The sequence below is a fragment of the Eucalyptus grandis genome, chromosome 2, assembly GCF_016545825.1.
Source record: "Eucalyptus grandis isolate ANBG69807.140 chromosome 2, ASM1654582v1, whole genome shotgun sequence".
NCBI lineage: Eukaryota > Viridiplantae > Streptophyta > Magnoliopsida > Myrtales > Myrtaceae > Eucalyptus > Eucalyptus grandis.
Window position 1 is genome coordinate 42,436,974 of NC_052613.1, and position 24,506 is coordinate 42,461,479.

Below are 24,506 nucleotides of genomic sequence, written 5' to 3' on the forward strand. Positions count from 1 at the left end.
TGAATTATAATAGCATTGGAAACAATTCTTGTTGCTAACAGGGCAAGAACAGCTACTTGCAATGCCCATTAGCGGTGAAGTTTCTTTAACTTGATCAATGACCAATGGTGAGAAGAGAGGCGGTAATGCTATTAAGATTGAATTTTCAATTGGCCTCGGAAGAAATTTCTAGTCGGTACGCAGTAATTGGAACTTAGGCACGTTTGATTCATATTAGATTGATTAATCCCAACTTGCAAGGACTTTAAAAGTGATCACTTGTTAGGACGGAAGAATGAAGATGGAGGGAGAAGGGGAAAAAAATAGATTGCGAGGCACCTATGCAGAAAATTCTATGTAGCTTTTCGAATCCCTCCAATTTTTCTAGGTATGGATGGATTTGAAGGGATTTGTGCGATAATAATTAAGATTTTCTTCCTTTTCACAGACACCCTTATTTTATCTTGAGTTTTAAGACCATTAACATTTAAAGATATTTCGGTCACTTTGCATGCATTCCCATTCTTTTCCCTCCTAAACTTGCATAACGGAGAGAAATGAAAGAACTGAAACAGCTAGTAAAACATCACACTTCTTTGTGCCTTGGTCATAGTTTACAATCATTAATGATGTTTTGAATTCGGAAAGTTTTGTGCGTTTGGTACGAAATGGAATGAGACTGCAAATTCTTTTGCTTGGTTTATGCAGGAATGGATGCAAAAATTATTCTTAATTTGATGATTGGAAATAACAAAAAATCGTGGGAATAAAGTGGAAATGAGATTTCAAGCAATTTAATATAGGTTTTACGTGGATACATAACTATACTTTTACTAATCTACCAATAATCAGGAATAGTAAATTGAACAAACAATTTACAAACGAAATAATTATTCTATGAATAGCTATGACAATACATTATATTTTTCATATTTTATTGCCATCGTCATTATTAATACCACGCATCGGTTTCTCGATGTTAAGGAAACCGAGCTTGGAGATTCACCTTAAACCACACCCTAGATCCCGACCCAAAAAAAAAAAAAAAAAATACACACTCTAGATAGAGTACATGCATGTTTGAAAAGTGCTAAAAAATTGAAGCGTTTTGTCTCTTAACAAGACTAATTTTGTTTGATAATATCAATTAGTGAGTCTCTAACACCTGAAGTGTCAAAACTTGACATAGAGGAACACTCAAATGCCAAAAGTTAAGAAAGTGACACTTAAGTGCCAAAATCAAAGTAAAATGGATCGGTTAAGTGCCAATAGTGAAAAGATCCAACTAAATTGTGTACGTGACATTTTTCGACGACATGATTTGTTGAAATGGCAAATAATTAAAAAAAAAAAAAACACATGGACAACAAAATGACGTTGCTCCATCCACGCTAGCTTAGGCAACCTAAACAATATCGTTTTTCTTTGATGCTAAATGACATTGTTTAACTTATTTTTTAGCTTAATCAAATTTAGCTATCGCTGCTCTTCTCTCCATTCGTACTCACACTCACACCGATGCCCTTCTCTTCGTCGCCATTCATGCTCATTGAGGTGCCCATTGCTCACCATCATCGCTTGCCCAGGTTTGTCCTCTTATCCCCCTCCCCTATGGTGAAATTAGGGCTCAAACTCATCTATTAGGGCTCTGATGGAAAATTTGGGGCTCAACTAAAAATGTGGGGATTAGCCAGGAAATGTAGGGCTTGGATGGTTTTTGATGTGTGATTCAAGCTCGGATGTGGTTCTAGAATCCTATGGGGATTCAAATTGTTAATTTAAGGCTTAGTCTCAAAATGTAGGACTCGAGCGGGGGAAAATTAAGGCTCATATGCTATTATGATGTGTGATTTAGGGCTCGGATGTGGTATTGTGATGTGCAAAGGCAATTTTTAGAGATTAGATGTAAAATGTGATATGCGATGACGATTTTTAGGGCTCAGAGTGGTTGTTGTAAGAACCTCTAGTCATTTTTTAAAATCAAAGTGTTAAAATGGGTGTTGTGGGGACTTTTGCTTGTTGGTCGATATTTTAAGAGAATGCAAGATAATCAAAGTGGCTGTCATGCGGAGACATCTTGTCAATGTGGGGACCTCTATATATCGAAATGGTCTGACATGTGCATCTCTTCTCTTTCTTTAATAAAGTTTATGAAAGTGTAGGGACCTCCATGTACAATTGTCTGTTGTCCTTTGTGGATATGGTTCCAAAAATTAATTGTTTTTTTCTTAGTTGTAGAAATGGTTTATGATAAGGATTATATTGATGCCATTATATGCTACAATGAGGATTTGCGATTGGGGATGATGAGTGAGTATAAGGGAAGAAATGAGGGAATTGTCTTTGTTGATGTAAAGAAAGCATCTTATTGGATTTGTTAGGAATATAGTGACATATTTGCCATGTGTAGTATGAAAGTTGTTGTATTGTGTTCCTCAGAAGGGCTTAAGAGATGGTTTGAGAAGTTTGAAAAATAATAATGGTTTTAGGGATATCATGATACCATTATCTTCATGGCGAAGAGGTGAAAGTAGACATTGAATACAATAGCTAAAAGCCAAAAGAATGGTTCAAGACATCACTGGCGAAAAGAATGGTCAACAAATCACAAGTTCCTAAAAGTGACGCTCCCATTTGAACAAAAAGAGTTATTAGGAAAAGGCTAAGACAATATGATTATGGCATTTATAGAGATGAGTGTACTGAAACAATCATTGTTAATGTAAGTTTTATTGGCTGCATTTAATTTAATTTATGGTGCAAACTTTTGCTGATAATTTAGCTGTCTTTTTATAAACTGTGAGAAGTTCGAAGTTTCTTATCTCTTAAGGCCAACTCAAGAATCAACAAATGTGCCAACAAAGAAAAAGACATCGACTACGTTGACAAGAAAGAAGAAGAACCCATTTATAGGTCCATTTGAATCAATTTAGCCTAGGAGTGACAGTTGCAACTCCATCGAAATCAGTTCAACCTAGGGCAATTACAACTCCATTTGAATCAACGCATCCTAAGACAATTGAAGAAGAAGTTGCATATCCATTTAGAAAGAGTGAAAAGTCCATCAAATGGAGTACAAACATGGGGGTTATGCATGTTGATTGATGAGATGGGACGGGAAAAGGTTTATGGAGCTCATGAGTCAGTTTTGTTTATAACTTGATATGGATGGTTTTTTTTTTTTTTTAATTTGTTATCGAGTTTGTGAGACTTAATTTCAATGTCAATGGAACGATCTTATTTTTTGCCAATTTTTTTTTTTTTTTGCATTTTTCATTTTTTGAATTCTACTTTTACTTATTGCTGCTGGTGGTGCTATGGTGGTGCTATGGTGGTGACCGAGATGCTAATGTGGCTGGTGGTGGTGACTAGTGGTGGTGAGTCTATTGTGAGAGTTAAGTTGACGACTTGTGTTGTACCTAGTGCACGTGTACAATGTGTGCATCTTATACCATGTGGTGCTAGTGTACGCTAGTACAAGGCTCAACTTGCACTAGTACCTTCTGCAACAAATCCACCACTAATACAATGGCTATTGGTGATGGGTCTTTGGTGATGACTGGATGTTGGTATGGTTGATGGAGTACTGGTATAGCTGCTAGTAGTGACTGGATGTTGGTATGATGCATGGGGTGCTGGTGTAACTGATGGTGGTGGCTAATAATGCCTAGTAGTGGTGGGTTTGTTATGGGGGTTGGTTGCAGCTTATGCTACACTTGATGCAAGTGTGTAGTGTGCACATCTTGCTATTGGTGCAAGCTGGTGCAAGCTTAAGGCTCAGCTTGCACCACTACCTTCTGCAGCAAACCCACAATTAGTATAATGGCTAGTGGTTGGGGTATTGATGTGATGGCTAGTGGTGGCTGATGATGCTTGGTGGTGGTAGGTCTATGATGAGGGTTGGGGGCTCATGCTGTACTGGATGCAAGTGTGCAGTGACTAAGTGGTGCTAATGCAAGCTGGTATAAGGCTTAGTTTGCACCGACACCTTCTACAGTAGTAGACCACTAGTGGTGGCTCGAGATAGTGGCCAGGGTGTCTGGTGTAGCTAGTGGTGGCGACTAGTGGCCGATGGTGGTGGCTAATGCAAGTTTTAGAGGAAATTTATAAAAATTAACACTTAATCGATCACATTTTAAAAATATTTGGCATTTAAGTGTTCACTTTTAATCATAAGTAACACTTATGTAATCACTTTTAATAATAATTTGGTAACACTTATGTGATCACTTTTAATAATAATTTGACACTTAAGTGATCATTTTTTTTTTATCAAAACTAACATTTAAGTGATCACTTTTAAATACAACTTATGACATTCGAGTAATTACTTGTGTATGTTCTATGTATATGCTAGTTTACATAAGCAACTCCATTCAATTCAATGTTTGCTGCTAGTTTATATTCAGTTCAAATAAAAAAGCATCACCTTAATACACATTATTGCTGGTTTATATTCAAGAACAAGCAAAAACATAGTACAAGCAGCATCTCATTCACTCATTCACTTTCCTTAACCTCCCCACCAACATAAGAAGTAAGTTACAATACAAATGACAGCACAAACAATAATAGAGTCACACGATCTTGTGGATAACACAAACCTCTTCTAATCTTCCAAAAGAAAAAAATAACCCACATTTGATCTAAAACAATTACATTTGTCCATTCATTTTCAACTATGGCAATCGGAGAAACTTCTTCTCATCTTCAAGTGTTTTGCATTTCATCATAAAATAGGATAGATAACAAAAAAATACCACAATAAATGCTTGGTAACACTTCCGTTCAATTTTCATTCTTGAAACTTCATTCTTTAAATGGTTAGCCAACAATTCTTGAGCTTTCATTGAGTCAACACGATCTTGTGGTTAACACAAACCTCTTCTAATCTTCAAAAGAAAAAAATAACCCACATTTGATCTAAAACAATTACATTTGTCCATTCATTTTCAACTATGGCATTCTTCTCATCTTCAAGTGTTTTACATTTCATCATAAAATAGGATAGATAACAAAAGAATACCCCAATAAATGCTTGGTAACACTTCCGTTCAATTTTCATTCTTGAAACTTCATTCTTTAAATGGTTAGCCGAAAATTCTTGAGCTTTTATTGAGTCAACATTGTCCAAGTCAACCATGAATGTAGATGAAGGTTGGCGTCATCCATCAAGTAGGTCTAACATTATCTACGCAGCTCAATAAGAGAATTTCACATCGACTCATTTGAAATATTTGCACTTCAACCCTTTACTATATCAGGAACATCCATAAAATCTTCTCCCAAGATTCATTCGACTCCAAGATGTTCTTCTTAAACTTAGTAATCCACAAAAACAGAAACACTCACATTTTCATCATTTCGGTGAGAGGAATTTGAGCCGTTGTTGAAAGTCTCGCTCTCTATTTTCAATATTCGACGATGGAATTTGGGGTAGGGTTCAAGTGCTTCAATGGGGATATTGGCCGATTTAGGGTTTTGAATTTGGGAAAATTGAGGAGATGACGTCGTTTTGGCTGATTTAAGGCTTTTATTTTAGCCAACTATCGAAACAACATTATTTAATGTGAGTCAGAATTGAGTCAAACTCTCCAGCAAGCCATGTAGGCAAGTAATATTAATAAAAAATTGTCACATAGGACGGAGGTCACCAGACTTGACACTCAAGCATCTCATTTTTTTTTTTAAAGTGACACTTAAGTATCACTTTCCTAACTTTTAGCACTTAAGTATCATCCCGTGCCAAGTTTTAGTACTTGGACTATTCTTTTGCTGTCAATTAGTTTTCACTCAAAAAATCCAATTAAGTAAACAAAAATCACTTCATTGGTAAAGTAAAGAGAGATTATTTACTTCACCTTGAATGATCGAGATATTGTCAGCATCCATATTCAGTAACTTTTCTATTTTTCAAACAAGCTCTTGCAAGGCTAGCTAAGAATTTTGTTCTTTTAGTAACTTTACTATTGAGAGTTTTCATTAGAGTTTGGAATTTCCTATTTTATTTAAGTATAGATATATCATAAATGGGTGAAGCGTAACTTTCTTCATCTAGCTTTTATTTTGTGAGATTTGGTCCTAAGACTATATTTTGTGCATTTAAGTCTCCTAACTTTCTTGGTATATGCAATCAAGTCTTCTAACATTCTCGATTTGTGCGATCAAGTCCTTCGGCCATGCCACATTGTTAATACCATTGAATCATTCACAATAGCATCCTTAGTGCAACACATAACAGGACATGCAATCCTGATCTTGCACGATTAAGCACCACATCAAAATGAATAACAAGCAAATGATACAATAAAACGAAGAACAATTAGAGGAACCTTTTTTTCAGGCAAAAGTACTATAAAAGTCATAAATTTATTATATTTGTACTAATTTAGTTCTAAATTTTCAATCGTATCAATTTAGTCCGAAACATTTCACATTTGCAAATTGAGTCCATCATTCCAATTTATGCCGAAAATTGCTTATGTGGACATTGACTGTCAATCACTAACATGGACTTTTTTTTTATAATTTTTTTCCTTTTTTGTCCCTTTTATTTTTGCCAATAACCACTAAGAGTACTCCGCGCCAAATCTAACAAGATCAACTCTTACCTAGGCTAAGGCAACCCTTGGTCAAGCAATGCCAACCCTCGTCGGCCATGGCCGGTGGCTAACAATCGACCACTAGCAGAAAAAGAAGGTAAAAATAATTCTAAAAAATTATTAAAAAATTATATAAGAAAAGTGTCATTCGTGTCAAGTAGGATTGTTGGTATCAACGTTAGTGATTTCCAATTTAATTCACCAAATAGATTCAATTAGCAAAACATGAAAATGTTTATAGTTAAATTGACATAATTTAAAAGTTTAAGACTGAATTGGTATAAATATAATCAATTCAGAACTTTTTTTTTGGAAAAAAGTATTAAAAAGTCATAAACTTATTGTATTTATACTAATTTAAGCTTGAACTTTTCAATCATGTCAATTTAGTCATAAACTTTTCACGTTTTACAAATTGAGTCCATCAACCAATTTATGCCGAAAATTTCTTATGTGGACACTAACTTTCGGTTGCTGACATGGACATTTTTTTATGAATTTTTTTCCTTTTTTTGTCCATTTTCTTCTTGCTAGTGACCAGTGAGAGTCCTCTGCACCAAATCTAGCAAGACCAACCCTCACCCAAGCTAGGGTGACCCTTGCTCAAGCAAGACTTGCCCTCACCGGCCATGGCCGATGGCCAATGAACAGCCACTAGTAGAAAAAGAAGGTAACAAAATTCAAAAAAATTATTAATATATATATATAAAGTGTCAATCATGCTAAATAAGATTATTGGCATCCATGTCAATAATTTCCAGTCTAAATCGGCCGAATGGATTCAATTGACAAAACGTGAAAATAGTTAGAGTTAAATTGATATAATTAAAAAGTTTAAAACCGAATCAATATAATTATAATCAGTTTAGAACTTTTTCTCGGTACTTTTTTTCAAGGACTTGTGATCTTTATTAGATATGGCGAAACCTATGAATTGGTTAAGACGTGAGAATAGGCTTGGAAGTGATGTGAAGCCGGATGCTAGGACTACAAGACAAGCACACAAAAGAACAAGAGCCGGTTTAGGGGGTGGAAACCACTTTGAGTGGTGGTGAATGGTGAGATCCTCGGTGCTTATGATCAGTCACCTTTCACACCATGAATAACATGAAAATCCCTTAAAGTGATGGCATTGAAAGTCCCCAAGATCTTGAACAGGCCCAGATCCTCTCGTGCACATTTTGGCCACATGAGTCACGTACGCCACTATTTAAAAGTCTTCCCTTGCTAAGCACCCACGTATCCACATAGTTAGAAAACAACCACCACAGCATCGTTCTGCTTGGATTTTAGGGAACTCGAAACCCTACCCTCCCACACGCGAAGAAATATCATGGACATGAATCAGTTGATCTTCCATGACATCTCGCACTTCCATTTGGATAAACTGAATAGTGAGATATTAGCGAAAGGGGAATTATATAACGTCATGCAAAAAATGTATACTTTTTCATTCCGTTATTTTTTCGTGTTGTATCAATCTCTACTGCGCAAGACATATAATATGCAAAATCACGGGGGATCAATGAGCCTTATGCATTACTAAAGTCAATCTCATACCATTCTCATACCATTCGTGAAATTCGATGGACTTAATTCCTTCAATTTAATAAAATTAGACAAGCACCACTCGAAGGAAAGGACGTATGGTCTAATCATATGCATAAGGAGAGAATGTTTGAAGACTTAAGATGGTTCCAGCTGAAGTGCACTTAAACCTTAAACGATGGCAAGATGAGAAGTGAGGAACTTGGACTGATCTTGATGTCTAGATATCACACCATGTGCTTAGGAATGCTTAGACCCAACAATCTCTTGAAATTGTTATATCCAAACTCAAATGAAACTATTCTTTAGTATTACAAAAAACTCCAAAGTGGTATATCTACAGCAAATTTACCTTAAATTAATTTTTTTAACCATCAAAAACTTCCCAAGTTAGCATATTTGTGACAAATTTATTATCCGTTAGTTTTCATTAAATTGGTACATTTATGACAAATAAATGGCAATTACCCTAAATCGGTACACCTATTACCATCCAACTCAATAATTTGACTGTACAATTAACATTAACTTTGTCGCCACTTTATTAGTTTGTGATCTTTGTTGATCAAAAAATTTATTTGAAATAAAGTTGTTATAAATATATTAATTAATAGTTTTTTGTAATATTAGTTTGAGACATTGAAGAACATAAACCATTTTTTGGCGTACGTCCATCGGCCCGTCACTGACGCTCCTCCATGGGTGATGCGAATAATTCATGTCCTGTCAACTTGGCTATCAGCTAAAGAGCGTCGTATTCTGGTAAAAACAAAAATAAAATCAATGGTCATTCTCCATTGCCATAGTAACCCTCTTCCCTTGCATTGTCGATTTACAGGTCCACATCACATGGACTATTTAAAAAGAAAAGAATATATGTGGATTTTGGACTTTGGAGATAGTATGCTCAACATAAAATCTAATTTAAATGATTTGAAAAGTGAGGGAAAAAAAAGTGACTGTCGTCTGTCAATCTATTAATAGCTCCTATTAATCATCAGGATTTAAAGCTCACTTATCATATATGAACTGTTGCCCTCAACATGCAACAGGTATCTATCAATTATTAGACTACTTATCTGCACTATATATACAATATATATTGGCATATAATCGAAAGAGCTTCTCACTTTTAAGTGGAATAAACCCCAATTCTTAAATTTTTCCTTTAGTTAATTAATATTTTGCTATACATTCGCGCATATAGAAGGGGACCATAATTCAAAATCTAAAACAATAAAATCTATTTTTGAAAACTCAATAACTTTTTACGTCATTTCCAACTAATTTCTGTTCGAATATAAACAAAATCTACTTTCTTTTTCCAAATAAAAATGGATGTCTTTTTTTGGACGAAAAATAAAAATGGATGTCTGAGCACCGCTTTTTAAAGCTTTAAACAAGCTTATAAGTAATTTGGTAACAATTATCTTCCATCAATTCTCTATAAATAAATAAAAATTATATTCTTCGTTTTTTTATAAAAAAAAAAAAAAATGGTTACTTAAAGTATGACAACTGCCATTTACTTTAAATGGTAACTTGAACTTATGATTTTAAATGAAAATTTTGAAATTTTTTAGACTCATTCATTAACGCTTAACAAACTCTTTGGAACACTCTCTAAGATTTTTCTTACTAGTAACAAACGAAACCTAGATTTATGCAAATGTATTGTACAGAGATTATTTCTCATGATTCTGGAGATCATTTTTTTCCTAAAAAAACCTGCCCAGATCAATTAAACCCGAAAGTATATTGCAAAGATGGATGTGGGGCCTTGACACTATCTTGGCAAAAACATCAAGATCATGCATCGGATCCCTCCTAAATTGTCATTGTAGAACACAGGCCTGGAGTCACAGTGAGTGGGGGACATTGGCGAAACTTTACTATTCCGAATGCAACCAAAATTCAAGACGTTTCGAAGCAAAGAAAGAGTCAACTTTCATGTAAGAGTCAACTTTCATGTCGAGTGGGAGACAACTTATCAAGATGATAAGAAAGGGGGTGAGCGCGAGACGCTTCTCGCGACTGATTTGATAAGTCAGTGGGTTGTCACACGACAGTTGCCCTATATGAATTGGGACCTGTCCTTATCATGTCCAACAATTTCGTAATTTTCATTGAATTTCTACTGGTCGGAGACATGCCATTGCCAATACACCTTTCATTTGACACCATGAGAATATGCCCCTTTTCGGAATGGCATCCAACAAGAAGTTAGGTCGTGTCAGAAAAAAATTCTAGAAGTTCTGTGGCTGGTGGTGGCTCATGGCGAAAGAGAGGGGAAAAAGATCAAAACATGAATTGGAAGAGGAATAGAAATAATTTTAGATGAATAGAAATGATTTTGATTCTCTAGAGATATTCATCATCAAAAACCTTTTTTTCTCATAGCAACTTGAAAGCATGACATGATCCATGAAGGTATAATTTGTGAATGAACATGAGGCTACTGATCACAAACAAATATTTCTTGTATTTGGTTGTGTTGCCAACCAATCGAATATATCGCTATTGATTTTTTGTATTCTCGTGATTTTTATTGGTTACTTTTTTGCATATCATTGTAATGTGATATCACTGCTATAAAAAATACTTTCCTACCAATCACCACATCTATATTTTATACACCTCTTAAAACAAAGCAGTGCTCTTGCTCTTCTTGCATCAATAGCCTATGCTCACGGATGAATATAATAACGCCATAATATGAATAAAATCTCTATACGTGATAATGAGAGAATAATAAGAATACCAAAAAAGTCCTAAACCTATTGCAATTGTGCCAATTCAGTCCTAAACTTATTTTTTTGACCAATTAAGTCCTAAACCTTTCATAATTGTTCCCGATCAGTCCATCCGGCCAAAATTGGCCGCCGACGCTAACATGGTAGCCGATCGGCATCGGCAAGTATTTTTTAATAATATTTTATTTTTTAAAAAGATTATTATTATTTTATTATTTTTTTCCTTTTTCCTCTTTTTTTTCCCTCCTCCCTCTTCCTCCCTCCTCCTTTCTTTAGCTCCGGCGACCGCCGCCCGGCCGGTCGCCGTGACCGAGGCGATCCGGCGGGCGAGCCCCCCGCCGGATCTGGCGAGGGCTCGCCTCACGGTCGCCCGCGAGGAGGCCTCGACAGACGCGATGGCGAGCCCCCCTCGCCGGATCTAGCGAGGGCTCGCCTCGCCCGGCGGGGACTCACTGCTCGCTCCGCCGAGCTGGGTGACGGCGTCAACCAAGCGCTCGTGGAGATCGGTCGTCCAGCGGAGCCGCGGCTTGGGAACGGAGGTCAGCACGAGGCACGGGTCCCCCTGTGCCCGGGGCCCCCGCCGCCGCCGCCGCCGCCGCCGAAGTCGTCGGGGCCGATGAGCCCCTCGTGGGCCGGATCAGCCTCGGAACATCAACCCCCAAAACCCTAAGCAAAAGCCAACCCACCCACCGCCGGACCGGACCACCCCGCCGACAAAACGCCCTAAAGAGCTCTAACCGCCGGCAAGGGGGCTCACCGAAACCCCGCCGGATCGGCGAGGCGATCCTAAGGCGAGCCCCTCGCCGGATCTCGGCGAGGCGATCCGGCAAGGCGAGCCCCCGCCGGATCTCGGCAAGGGCTCGCCTCGAGGTCGCTCGCCCGATCCGGCGAGGGGGCTCGCCGTCGCGCCGAGCGAGGCCTCCCCGGGCCGGATCGCCTCGGTCCGGACCGCCGGGCCGGGCCGGTCGTCGAGCCAAAGGGAGGAGGGAGGAAGAGGGAGGAGGAAAAAAAAATTAAAAAATTAAAAAAATTAAAATATTATTAAAAAATGCTCGCGGTGCCGGGCTGGCTGCCACGTCACGCCGGCCGGCCAATTTTGGCCGGATGGACTAATCGGGAACAATTATAAAAGGTTTAGGACTCAATTGGTCAAAAATAAGTTTAGACCGAATTGGCACAATTGCAATAGGTTTAGAACTTTTTGGTAATTTTCCCATAAGAATACTATCAATAAACTCAAATTCATGCTGATTTGGACATCATATTTCTAATATTTGCAAATCAATTTAAACATACATATCATCATATATGTCTAAACTTTTGAGATCTCTATATATACTTTAGTTATTATTATCTTCTCTTTTGTGGTTTTCATGGATATTGACTTCTCAAATGTTGGTTTTCAGTTAGTTACATCAAGACTTAGATTTTACAGGTGAATGGCGATTTTCTTGGGATGGTTTTTTGATTCAGCTGAAAAAGTTCTAAGTAGATGAGAACGTGCATGATTATCAATAATTTAATGATTGTCTGTCATCTTTGCTTTTTCTTTTTCTTATGTGGGGATCTTCCATTGGAAACATGGGTACTAAAAGCAAGCGAAATTCTTTCTTACACCGACAATAGGTGTACTCATTCACTAGCGGGTCCACTTAACCACACATTTAAACTTTTTCTATTAATCACAATTATTTTCAGAGCTAAATGTTTCTAAAAGAAAAGGTAGATTTTCGGCGATTGTTAAAATTCCACTGCACAAAAATCATTTCGATATCCTCCTTGATTGTTCAAATTTGTATTTAGTCATAATTGAATCGATCTTTTTTTATAAATTTGAAAGCATATTATTTCAAAAAAAAAAAAATCCACAATCGCTAATTTATTTCAAAAGATAGGGAAGTGCCTTGTTCGACTTCTACCTGCACTTTTTACGTCGGGAATTATGCTATTTTTTTTTTCCCTTTCACTGCCAAATTACCATCACAATAGTAGTATCTTACGTTGACAATCCAATGGCTTGTTACTAAACAACTAATGTTCATTTATTGAATAACCAATCCAATTATTGTCATTAAAGCCCATTATTTTTCTTTAGATTTTTGTCAAAGTTTATGTGCTAAATAAACGAGAATATTTGATATCTAAGTTTTAAATGTACTTTGTGGTTCTACTCTGCAAGAAGACTTCAAAATGTTTTCCTTACATTTTGAAATCGGAAGACACCGGTTTTTTTTTTTTTTTTTGATAAGAGAATTCAACTATAAGGGTGTGTGTATGTCCTCAAGTATTCCAGCCGCAACGCAAATTTAAAAAAAAAAAAATGCAATAAAATCTTTCAATTTCAATCTTGATATTTTAAAATTTGAAATTTTCCTAATTTAGATTTTGCTGCATACAAGAAACCATGGTTAAGTTTCCCTTCACGGATATTACCAAAAAGACTCACTTGTGCACTAATTTTTTACACCGCTGGTGTATTAGAAGATAAACCCTAAAAATAAAAACATGAATAGATTTTTTATGCTAGCAATTTTTTTTTTCAAACTAAAGTAGAAAAGAGATGGTGGATTCACCACATATTTCCTAATTTGCATTGTGGTTTTATAATATGAAATTAAACTCCTTTCGACCCCATGCCATGCCAATTTTCTAAACCTCTTGTATTCAACATTTAAAGCAGTCCTCCCTTCCGTCTCTTCACTTAACTAAATCTGAGATAATTACGCCACAAACCTCTCTTCACAGGCTGGTTAGACCCAAATTCAAACTTGAAGATTTTCCCACAACAACCACATCCAGTCACATATCCCAAAAAAAGATCGGTTATCTCCAGGAGTTAAATTTTACGGATCAACAAACAATTAGGTAATGTTCCTTAATTCCTGGCCACAAACACACGGGGATTCCGCTAGTCAAGAGAGAGAGAGAGAGGGAGAGACAGAGAGAAGTTGGAGTTATCTGAGACCGAGTCCGAGTCCGAGTCTGTGTCGGAGTTTTAATAGGGCGTGCTTAACTAACAATCCTGGCAACATCATAATTCATCCTGCGTTTCTTTATAAGAGAAACCACTTATCTCCTTCGCTCCTTGAGCCTTCACGAGCTTCGTGCCGTAGAGAAGGATCGAATGCTTGGGTTCTTGATCATGTCAAGAGTGTGATAAAAAAGAGAAGGACTTAATTTCGCTCGCAATCCCCCGCAAGGCTTCTGTTGAGACCCCTTCTTCACCCTTTTGATCCGTAAATGACAATAGAGTGCCGGCAATTTCCATCGAGTCGAGAGGTTTTCGAGAAGAAGGGAGTGGTTGTTGTCACGGATACTCGTTCTTCTCCTTCGCCAGAATTTGCGACCGACTCGGATTCGGTAGTCGTCTCGGGGAACAAGTTCCGTAAAAGGTTCGTGCCCTAAACTAGCTAGCTTATCATCTGTAACTTAAGCTATGTACCTGTGTCAGCTTATCGATGAAACCCTTTCTTTACCCAAGAAAGAAAGAAAAACAACTGCAAACTGATTATAGGAGGACAAACTCGATTAACAGATTAGCCATTGGCCAATGTGAAGAGTATTGTCATGTGCCAACAAATTTAAATGCAAATTGAAATTCAGCTTGGACTATCAATTACAACAAATTTTAATTGTTTTTCGCACGCCAAAAGACGAGAAAAACTATTGTTTCCAACAATCTGACAAGACAATCAGCAAAACATGCATCACGACCTCATCGCGAAGAGGACAAACGTCGAACGTACTGTTTTACACTGTTGTTAGCTTTATCACGATTGCAGCATAGAATGAATCTGCTCAGTACTGTGTGGCAAAGGACAGGTAGGAAATTGGTTGGAAAGCGACACTTTTGATCAGGTTTCTTGCGTTTGTTTGTTGGAGGTTTTTCTATATATTGGGCCTTTCAAGGTTACAACCCACTGCAAGTTTTTCTTCATTGCGAACTCTCTTCTTCCTCCTATGCAAGTCCTCTCTTTATTCGGTACCAACCATGTTTCCTAGATTTGAAGTTCATCACTTGCGTCAAGTAAAGTATGCTTGCAGTAGTCGTGCATGTAGAGATCCGCACAAATGCATGCACGTATCAGTTTGCTTTTTGTATCATGCTGCAGAAAAAAACTCGTTTTCATGGATGAACTCAGTTGAAGCACCATGCAATTCGTCAGAACTGCCATTCTTCTAAGGGACTGATGGACAATATTGTGTGCCTAATCAATCGTTCCTTAAAAGATTATTTCGCGGTACTATGTATAGTTTTTTGGTAATATATTTATGCTACACATGTATTAGGATTACTTTAGAAAATTGCGAATGCCAAGTGATGTGAGTTTAAAGAAGGCAAGCAAGTCATATTCAACGGTCATGAAGAGTCTATCACATCATTTACTAATCCCATCTACTGATCCCGTTCCAATTGACTTTCCATTCCCACAGCCGAGGTTCTAGCCATGTGTTAGTTTAGTTATTTTTCCTCATGCTGCTAGTGTTCATGAGTGTTTGAGTAAGAAGGATTTCTTTAAATGCCTTTTCTTTACTATTTAGTTCATTAAATACATCCGCTCATCTGAGACTAGCTAAAACTCATTTCAGAGAGAAGAACCTCCAACCTTTACCATGGAGCTGCACAATTTCAACATCAAGGCTCAGCAAAAGGTGTGTACAGTTCTATCTAACCAAACTTAAAAGAAAATCCCGATTGCATGAACACTTTTCTAATCACCGGAGGTGGAGTTTGAGCTTCTGACGAGTGCGAGTATGGTGTATGTCCGGGCGCATGCACGTGCTGTGCATGTCCTTTTGGCTATTGTTTCTTGTTATCTCCTCAAATTTGCTCTACTCTCCTTTCTTATATTCCTTTCACATGCCGAGCTGCAGGCTAAAGAAGACAATACCAGCAATGGAGAACTAAGATTTCATGTGAAGGAAAGTTACAACGACGACTACGACACAAATTCACTCAAGCCTGAGGGCATTCTTATCAAGAAGGCGAGCATCGGCGGATGGAAGTGGACAAGCCTCTTGCTAGGTGACTGAGACAACCATTACATTTTTACTTATGAGAAGCAATGCTACTGATCAATGTGACAATTAACACTAAGAGATTCTTGTCTCATGCTGTTTGTTGTTCATCTCAATGTGATGCAGCGAATCAAGGGCTGGCAACACTAGCATTCTTCGGGGTGGGAGTGAACTTGGTGCTTTTTCTGACCAGAGTTCTCGAGCAGGGGAATGCGAGTGCAGCCAACAATGTGAGCAAGTGGACCGGGACCGTTTATTTGTGCTCCTTGATCGGGGCCTTCCTCAGCGACTCTTACTGGGGACGTTACTTGACCTGCACCATCTTTCAGCTAATTTTCGTGCTGGTAACCAATCTTTTTCATTCATGTTGAGCCTTTGCATTGAGTTTGTTTCTAAAAGTTGGACTTCAGTTGCCTCCATAAGTACTAGCCCAGGGTATTATTTTCTAGACTTCTTTTGTTGGACCAAACCAATCACATATTAAGAAACCATTTCCAACATATGTTTTTGCACTGCAAATGGTCATGGCTACGATCCACCACGTTAACATCGAATGAGTCTGTATAATATCCTCTGAGGTAACATTTACTCCAAGCAAGCATTAACCAAAAAAATGTGCATGATTTAGTACTAAGAAACTACTTAGTCTTGAAGAGCACTAAAAAAATACTCAAATTTAATCGAAACTTTCTAGCTTCCACCAGTTATAGATGCAATGAAGGTCTCCAAATAACAAATTATTTTTCCCCTAATCATAAGCTAACTAATTTTGTTAATACAGGGGTTGGTGCTATTATCTGTAACATCTGGTGTCTTCTTGATCACACCAGACGGTTGCGGTGATGGGAAACTACCTTGCATGCCTGCCTCGCCAACTGGTGTTGCCATCTTCTACCTATCAATCTACATGATAGCTTTTGGCTATGGCGGCCACCAACCCACTATAGCCACTTTCGGAGCAGACCAGTTTGATGAGGCAAACCCCAAACAGAAGAACTCCAAAGCAGCATTTTTCTGCTATTTCTACTTTGCGCTCAACGTTGGGTCCCTCTTCTCAAACACCATCTTGGTGTATTACGAGGACTCGGGGAAGTGGACATTGGGGTTCTTGGTATCCACCGGTTCTGCCATAGTGGCGTTGCTGCTGTTTTTAGTGGGGACGAAAAAGTATCGGTACGTGAAGCCGAGCGGCAACCCTCTGCCACGCCTTGCTCAGGTGTTCGTGGCCGCCGCGAGAAAATGGGACATTGTTCCAGCCAAAGAAGGGGACCTCTATGAGTTGGAAGGGTCGGAATCTGCAATCAAAGGGACTAGAAAAATTCTGCATAGCAATGAGTTTGTGTAAGTACGTTATTTTCATCAGTACTACTTGAGTATAGAGAGATTTTTTATAGACGGAAATGGAGATACAGTTTCTCTAGCATTTCAAGTCAAGATGATCACTTTCTTAAGCCACTCGAATGCACTCGACATATCTCCAACCAAAAACTTGTTTCTAGTCTCATTGTGATGTTAAACAGATAAATCTATTAGCTATATTGAATGAAATAGAACTTTAACAGGTAAAAGAAGATGAGTTTTTTGGATACTTTCTGCTTCAAAAAAGAGATGATGTCTTATTTGCTTGTTATTTGCAATAATAATGTCGAGTGTGTGATGATGATGATATGCTGATAATTCTTTACAGATATTTGGACAAGGCAGCCACGATCACCGAGAGCGATCTATCGAGTCCAAAGAATCCATGGAGGTTATGCACGGTCAGCCAAGTTGAAGAGGCCAAATGCGTCCTGAAAATGATTCCGGTTTGGTTGTGCACAATAATCTACTCGGTCGTCTTCACTCAGATGGCCTCCCTCTTCGTGGAGCAAGGCAACGTGATGAACTCTATGATAGGGCAGTTCCACCTCCCAGCCGCCAGCATGTCGGCCTTTGACATCTGCAGCGTCCTCATCTGCACTGGCATATACCGCCAGTTCCTCGTGCCGCTGGCCGGGAGATTGAGCGGGAACCCCAAAGGCCTGACTCAGCTCCAGAGGATGGGGATTGGGCTCATCATCGGCATGTCAGCCATGCTTGCGGCTGGCGCGACCGAGGTTGCACGGCTCAGGCATGTCGTACCGGGTGAGAAGTCAAGCGCCCTGAGCATCTTCTGGCAAGTGCCGCAGTACATGCTTGTCGGCGCGTCTGAGGTGTTCATGTACGTGGGCCAGCTCGAGTTCTTCAACGAGCAGGCCCCGGACGGGATAAAAAGCTTCGGGAGCTCGCTCTGCATGGCCTCCATGTCTCTGGGGAACTATGTGAGCAGCATGCTGGTGAACATGGTGACGCGGATCACAACCCAGGGTGACAAGCCCGGCTGGATACCCGAGGACCTCAACACAGGGCACATGGAACGGTTCTACTTCCTCATCGCGGCGCTGACGGCCTTTGATTTCGTGATCTACTTATTCTGTGCCAAGTGGTACAAGATCAACAACCTGGAGAGCGAAGAAGACAACGAGGGAGTGGACAAGGAGGATCAGGAAGAGCAGGTGCTTGTCAGAGTTTAAGATCGCCTCTTTCAGTTTTCGGTCAAGATTTTTCACATTTAACCTCTTGGGTTGCCATGAAATAAAAACCTCCACTGTCTTAGGATCAGTGAAATTAAATTTTTGTCTTTTCCCGCGACCAAACCAGGCCTGGACTTTCGAGAGCTATTAGTTGCAGATTGGAAGGAATAAACAGCGAAATAAGGGGCCTGACTTGTTAATCTACTTTTTTTCTTTTTTTCTTTTTGGTTTGTACATAACTGTGATTTCTTATTGAATAATCAAGTTTAAACTGGCTTGTAAAGTAGGCCCTTGCTTCTGATTGAACAAAGCATCAGGGATTATGAGTTCTTTTTGGGCTTGACATGGGTTACAAGTTGTTAACTGTCTGATTGTTTTGAGTCCAATTATAGCTGCTAGATATTTTTCTAAATGGACCTGAGTCTTAAGTGAAAAAGGGTCTTAAGTGACAGATAAAGCTCATCTGCGACATCGTTTTTATCATACCATGCCAAGAACCAAGAGAAGAAATAAAAGAGCAAAAGGAGTGCAAAATATTTGGCCATTCAGCAGTATTTAACCACCTTTCGATGCACGAGAAGTAAATTTTCGTAAGAGTTATGCCACTTTAATTGGACTGCGACTGCATCTAACGGCTATGTTTCATTAGAAAGCGAAGCAACTTCAAACGAAATGCTCAGGGCAGACATCAGAGAAGACGGCCCCATTCGGTATAAACTTTGACTCCCCCTTCTTGACCACGATATCAGTCCACGTGCCGTGACACGCCTAAAAGGTACAACCGCTCAAGATTGGTTATTTGCAAGATCTAGTGACTACCCACTCCTGAAAAATTATTTCTCGATGGATTACAATCCACCGCTTATAGAATCAATACTCCAGAAAGTTCACTGGTAGAACATTGCCCCCCACTCCTTACCTAATTCCAAATCATTTCACGGGTTCTTGTTACTGCATGCCGTTCCATTCCTTTTAGCATACATGAAAAACACAAACACAACACAAATGCCCCACCTTGTGTTTCCAAATTCCATAAAGGGCCAATACCACGGGAAAAGCTTGCTAATAAGATCCACAAAGATAGCTACAGAATCCAAAGGAGCTAACTAATAACAAACTAACATTCTCATCACAACAAAATTCTCAAATATTTGGCGTTGTGCCACACTACCTGAAATTCCAAAGAGTAGAGACAAAACAAACAATAACCATCTTCAAAGCCCGGGCTTGTTCAACTCTTCAGTTCCATGAGCAAAGTGGCACCTTTCTCCGAAGTTACAAGAGCCTTTAGCAAAGTTCTCACAGAGCTTCGTCTTGAAGTTGCTTCGGGGAGCAGAATGCGCAGCTGAATTTTTCATGGCAGGTCTAGAGGCAGAGGCAACATTAGCAATGAGCTCATGAACCATGGCACTAGCTTGTTTTATCTGATCAAATGTACCCTCAAGCTCAATGTTCCTCAAATTAGGATCTGAGTCATGCTCTCTTATTGAGAGTTTTGCTCCTGTTACTCGGCAAATTTGCTTTGAGTTCACACCATTTCTCCCAATGATTGGTCCAGCAAGTGATGCATCAATACTTATCTTAGCCGTAGCGGAAGCCCCAAAGCTTGCTGCTGCTGCAAGACCTGGAGGAGGAGGTTCGTTGCGGCCGCCATACCGACCAGATGGTGGAACCATGCCACGAGGATCATCATAGGAGGGACCAGTTGGCTTGCCAAGTTCCCACTCGCCATGGGCAAAATGGCATTTATCACCAAACTTGCAGCCTTCAGCAGTGTTGAATTTGTTGCACAACCGAGTCTTCACAGCTGTAGGAGATGGGGCTTCTGGATAAGATGGTGCCGCATTCCTCGAGGCATGGGGAAGAGTAGGGTTGCCACCGAGATTAAGCATCTGAGACACAGCCTTAAAGCCTCCAGGTACATAGTGCAAGAAGTGGCATCCCTCACCAAATGGGCACCCGGAAGTACTGAAAGTAAAAAATTCAATCATATTAGAGTTCTATTGATGCACGGGCCAATTAAAAAATAAAATCCTTATTTAAAACTGGGGAGAACAGACAAGGAATGATTCTCATATTTATTATGGCCAAAATGCATGTCTAAATGCATCTTCTAACCCCACAAGTCAATGAAACAACACTAAAGGAGAAAACACTCAGCAGTAATAAATCAGATGGCTGAGCCCTGACAACTAGGTTTCTAACTTCCATTGCAAGGACAGGCAAGTAATATGATGCCGGACAAAAATTTATTCGAAAATTGGAGTACCACACAACTTGCACCAAGGCACATTATGTGGACAATAAATCAAATGCTTAGCACAAAGTAAAGATTTGCGATCAGCTGTGTTCGATAGAGCATAACTTATCATCATCTAATCAGATAAGACTGTGAGCAGAGTATGCGATGGACTACAATGAACTGACAACGTGATTTGAAGATGACTGATGTTATCAATGCATCACTCAGTTTCACTAATACTGGACAATAATTCTTTGGTGATATTAAATGCGGTATGAGAAGAAAGACACAATAAGGTTCATCAGGAACGTGCTTAATAAAAGAAGTTTCAAGTTCCATAATGACATTGAAGCAGGTTGCTCAAGGAACGATTGAAAATAAAGGTCCAGACTAGACATTGGAGTAAGCAACACCAAAAAAGATAGTGGCAAAAAGCAAATGATAAGGCATACACAAAGCCAGGACATGACCTCCAAGTATCTAAAGAACTTTAGAGCTCTGAAAATTCATATATAGGCACTAGAAGTCGTTTTATTGTGCAAGTAACCAGGACATGACCTCCAAGGAAAGGTCGGTTATTGATCTAAAATCTCCAAACAAAACCATTCGATCGTTTCAACAAACACAGGCTAGAATCAAATATTATTTGGTAAATGAACGGTCTTAATACAGAAGGCAAGTGAGAATCTTCCCAATTAACATGAAGAAGCTAAAGCGAAAACTATATGCAGTCCATCGTGATTAACACTAAGTATGTGCAATTGTGCTCCACTACAACAAAAATGATCTTGACCAATAATGATGCTACACTAGTTATATGTCATTATGACCAGTTAAAACCTGCCCGCAATAGAAGGCAAAAGAGGTTTCAATGGGTTACTGTAACTATATATGCTCCAAATACCCCTCAATGAAAATAATCACACAAAAACAAGATTAAATAAAATGATGATCTTGTTAAATGGGACAAGAGGTAACTCCAATTTCTGTACAAAGCAAATTTTATAAGCCAGTCACCACTACAAAGAGATTTCGGACACTAACAAAGGTCAATCATCATATCGACGGATCATATTCTAAAAATTAATAAGCTGCAGCAGCTAACTAACTTGCAAAAAATGAAAAATACATTCTGCAGAAAAATAAAAATTTCCAAACATCCAAAACACGTGTGTGTGTGTGTGTGTGTGTGTGTGTGTGTGAGAGAGAGAGAGAGAGAGAGAGAGAGAGAGAGAGAGAGAGAGAGAGAGAGAGAGAATCATGCACAGCAAAACAAAGTTCAGACACTCTTTAAATAGTTGGAAACTTTCATCCTCTGTTCTGCCAATATGCCTTAATCAGAACATTTCAATTTCAGTGATTTAGACAGTATGTAGACTGTAGAGAGCATCGCCAATGTCCACAGTGAAACAAATTCTATTACTGCTTGATCCATGATCTCATAACGACGGGTTAGCCTCCAGTCCAAATTACTTAAAGAACATTAAAGGCATCAAAAACTGAAGATATAAACATCCACATGCATTGTAAATGCAAGCAACATATTAGACAACAGTAAGTTCTACAGCCAAGGATTTCCGCTTAATCTGTTAACTCCATATGGATAAAAGATGAACATATAAAACTTCAATATGAGAAAGTGCAGAAGATTTCAAGCACAGATCCAAACTCAATCCAGCACAACACAGAAGTACATTTTTTCAACACGTCATGAGAACCAAAAAAGAATAGGCAGTGAGAATTCATGACAAACTATGTAAAGGATCCGCCAAAGCTATAAAGCTAGCATTATCATACTGTTGACCTAGATTGTGCCTTATGCATCTTAAGATTATGAAAGAGATGTGCTTCCATGCATCCAGAGTATCTGTTCGGCAATTAAAATTTTATCACAGAAGTAAAGATAGCAATTATGAGGTGGGCCATGTTGGATCCTTTGCGTCAGCTTTGAGTTTACTTTTCCTGCCAGTAGTAGTTAATCCCAATTTCCAACCAATCCATTGTGAATCAATGGTTTCTGTTCAATAATCTTTGTTAAGATTAGAACAAGAGAGCAAGGCCACCTGTAGCACAACTTTAAATTCCAATTCATTAGTCTATATCACATTGCTTTTACTTTATAAAATAAACAAACAACCTTCAGTTTTGTTAACTCTAATAACAGATGCAATTGTATTTAGACTATTTCTTTTAGATAGGTTAGGATTTGAACCTGAAAAACTTTGTGCATGGCTTCGATTTGCTTCCTATACCAGTTGAAAAGGTCTCCGCTTCTGTTACAGAACATTAGTTAATTTTTTTCAGTTGACAATTTCAGCGGGTGAATGACCTTGGAATTTAAGGACATTAATTCACATTGCCATTTGTTATCACAACCAAAAGTAAACGCTCTCTAATCAAGTAAAATTATCCACTCTCTACTCCATCAAATGTAACATAGGGAAACAACCTTTGACACTCCAACAAAGGGTACATACTTCAGCAAAAAGTTGAAAGAAGAAATGTATTTTATTCTCCATGACAATAGTTATTACGCCTGAGCAGCAAGTTCTGGTTGCTGAAAATTGGAAATTTAAGCAACTGAATACCTAGAAGAGAAGTACATCAACACCTTAACTTTTCATAACTTGCATATAAAACCTCACCATGCTACTAATTCTTTTGGCGTATTAAGTGGCCAATAGTGATGGTTACCACAACACCGAGTTCTTGAAATGGGACGGGCTTCAAGCTCTTTTAACATTTGAATGTGGCATCCAGACAAAGAAGAAAATGACATGGGAAACTTTTACTGAAGAAACTTATCTTGACTCACAAACTATCAACACGAAAGCTCCTTGGCCAAGACAGATCTAGCACAACGAGAAACCACCCCGAATTGAGGCTAACAGACTACAATGTTCAAACACCAAGCAAAGACTATTTCTCAGGTAAACAACACGCCCATTTGCTCATAAACATCTCCTACAGCAAAAATTGCAACAACAAACTCGAACCCTACAATCATAACGTCGAGGAAATTCAGGGAACAGACGCAAAACTGCAGCGACAGATGGAGATCCATCCAAGTGAAAAAAAATACAAAAGAGGGACGCTTTAAAACCGCCACAACCCATGAAAAGAAACGCCAGAGGGCTTCCAAATTTAATTCCTTTTTTCCGCAGGGCAAACTACCATAACTGCACAGCGCAATCAGCACCACAAGAAACACACACCCCGAAGCCACACTAGAAGCACTTCCGAAGGAAAAACCAAAAAGCCGCAGCTTTCCTTCGCCGGCCGAAGGGCCCCACCAGAGCCGAGAAATTACAGGCACGCGAGCGAGGAGGGAACACACACGCAGATTCGCGTCGAACCGAAAAGAGCGGAAAGCGAAGGGGAAGCGAACGAACCTTCCCTAGATCTCTTGGGACCGCCATTGCCGTTGGAGGAAGCGTCCGGCCTCCCCCTCTTGCGGCCGCCGCCGAAGTCCATTGGCTCTCGCTCGCACCGCCGCGCACTGGCCCCCCGACTCGGAGAAGGAGAAGAAGACGTATAGGGTTTAGAGAGAGAGAGAGAGGGGAAGAGAGGGAGAGCTAGGGTTTCGCGCAGAGGGGAAAGGAGAGAGAACGGGCGGGGCTCCGAGGGACAGAGGAGAGCGTGAGATGTGTGGCGGGGTTGGATTCGACTCGTAGGGGTCGGAAATTTAGGGAAAAATCGAACTTTTCGGAATCAATTAAAGAGATAATGTCACAAATAGTCCTCAATTTTTGTTCAATATATAATTTCATCCCAAAATTTTTAATATTTAATATAATTTCTAAATTTTATT

General features: G+C 39.0%; 2 protein-coding genes across 2 annotated transcripts; one reads left to right on the top strand and one right to left on the bottom strand.

The window, feature by feature from the left end:
• Positions 1 to 15,637: 15,637 nt before the first annotated feature.
• LOC104435394 (protein NRT1/ PTR FAMILY 7.1) lies at positions 15,638 to 18,682 on the top strand. Its single transcript, XM_010048152.3, has 4 exons — positions 15,638 to 15,908; positions 16,028 to 16,245; positions 16,683 to 17,242; positions 17,589 to 18,682. Exons 1-4 carry the CDS (start codon positions 15,638 to 15,640, stop codon positions 18,451 to 18,453), a joined length of 1,914 nt encoding a protein of 637 aa, XP_010046454.3. The 3' UTR covers positions 18,454 to 18,682.
• Positions 18,683 to 19,450: 768 nt separating this feature from the next.
• On the bottom strand, positions 19,451 to 24,368 carry LOC104432955 (zinc finger CCCH domain-containing protein 14). The gene is made up of 3 exons (XM_010045554.3): positions 24,088 to 24,368; positions 22,908 to 22,968; positions 19,451 to 20,421 (listed from the first exon to the last, which is right to left on the bottom strand). Exons 1-3 carry the CDS (start codon positions 24,167 to 24,169, stop codon positions 19,668 to 19,670), a joined length of 897 nt encoding a protein of 298 aa, XP_010043856.1. The 5' UTR covers positions 24,170 to 24,368; the 3' UTR covers positions 19,451 to 19,667.
• Positions 24,369 to 24,506: the final 138 nt, after the last annotated feature.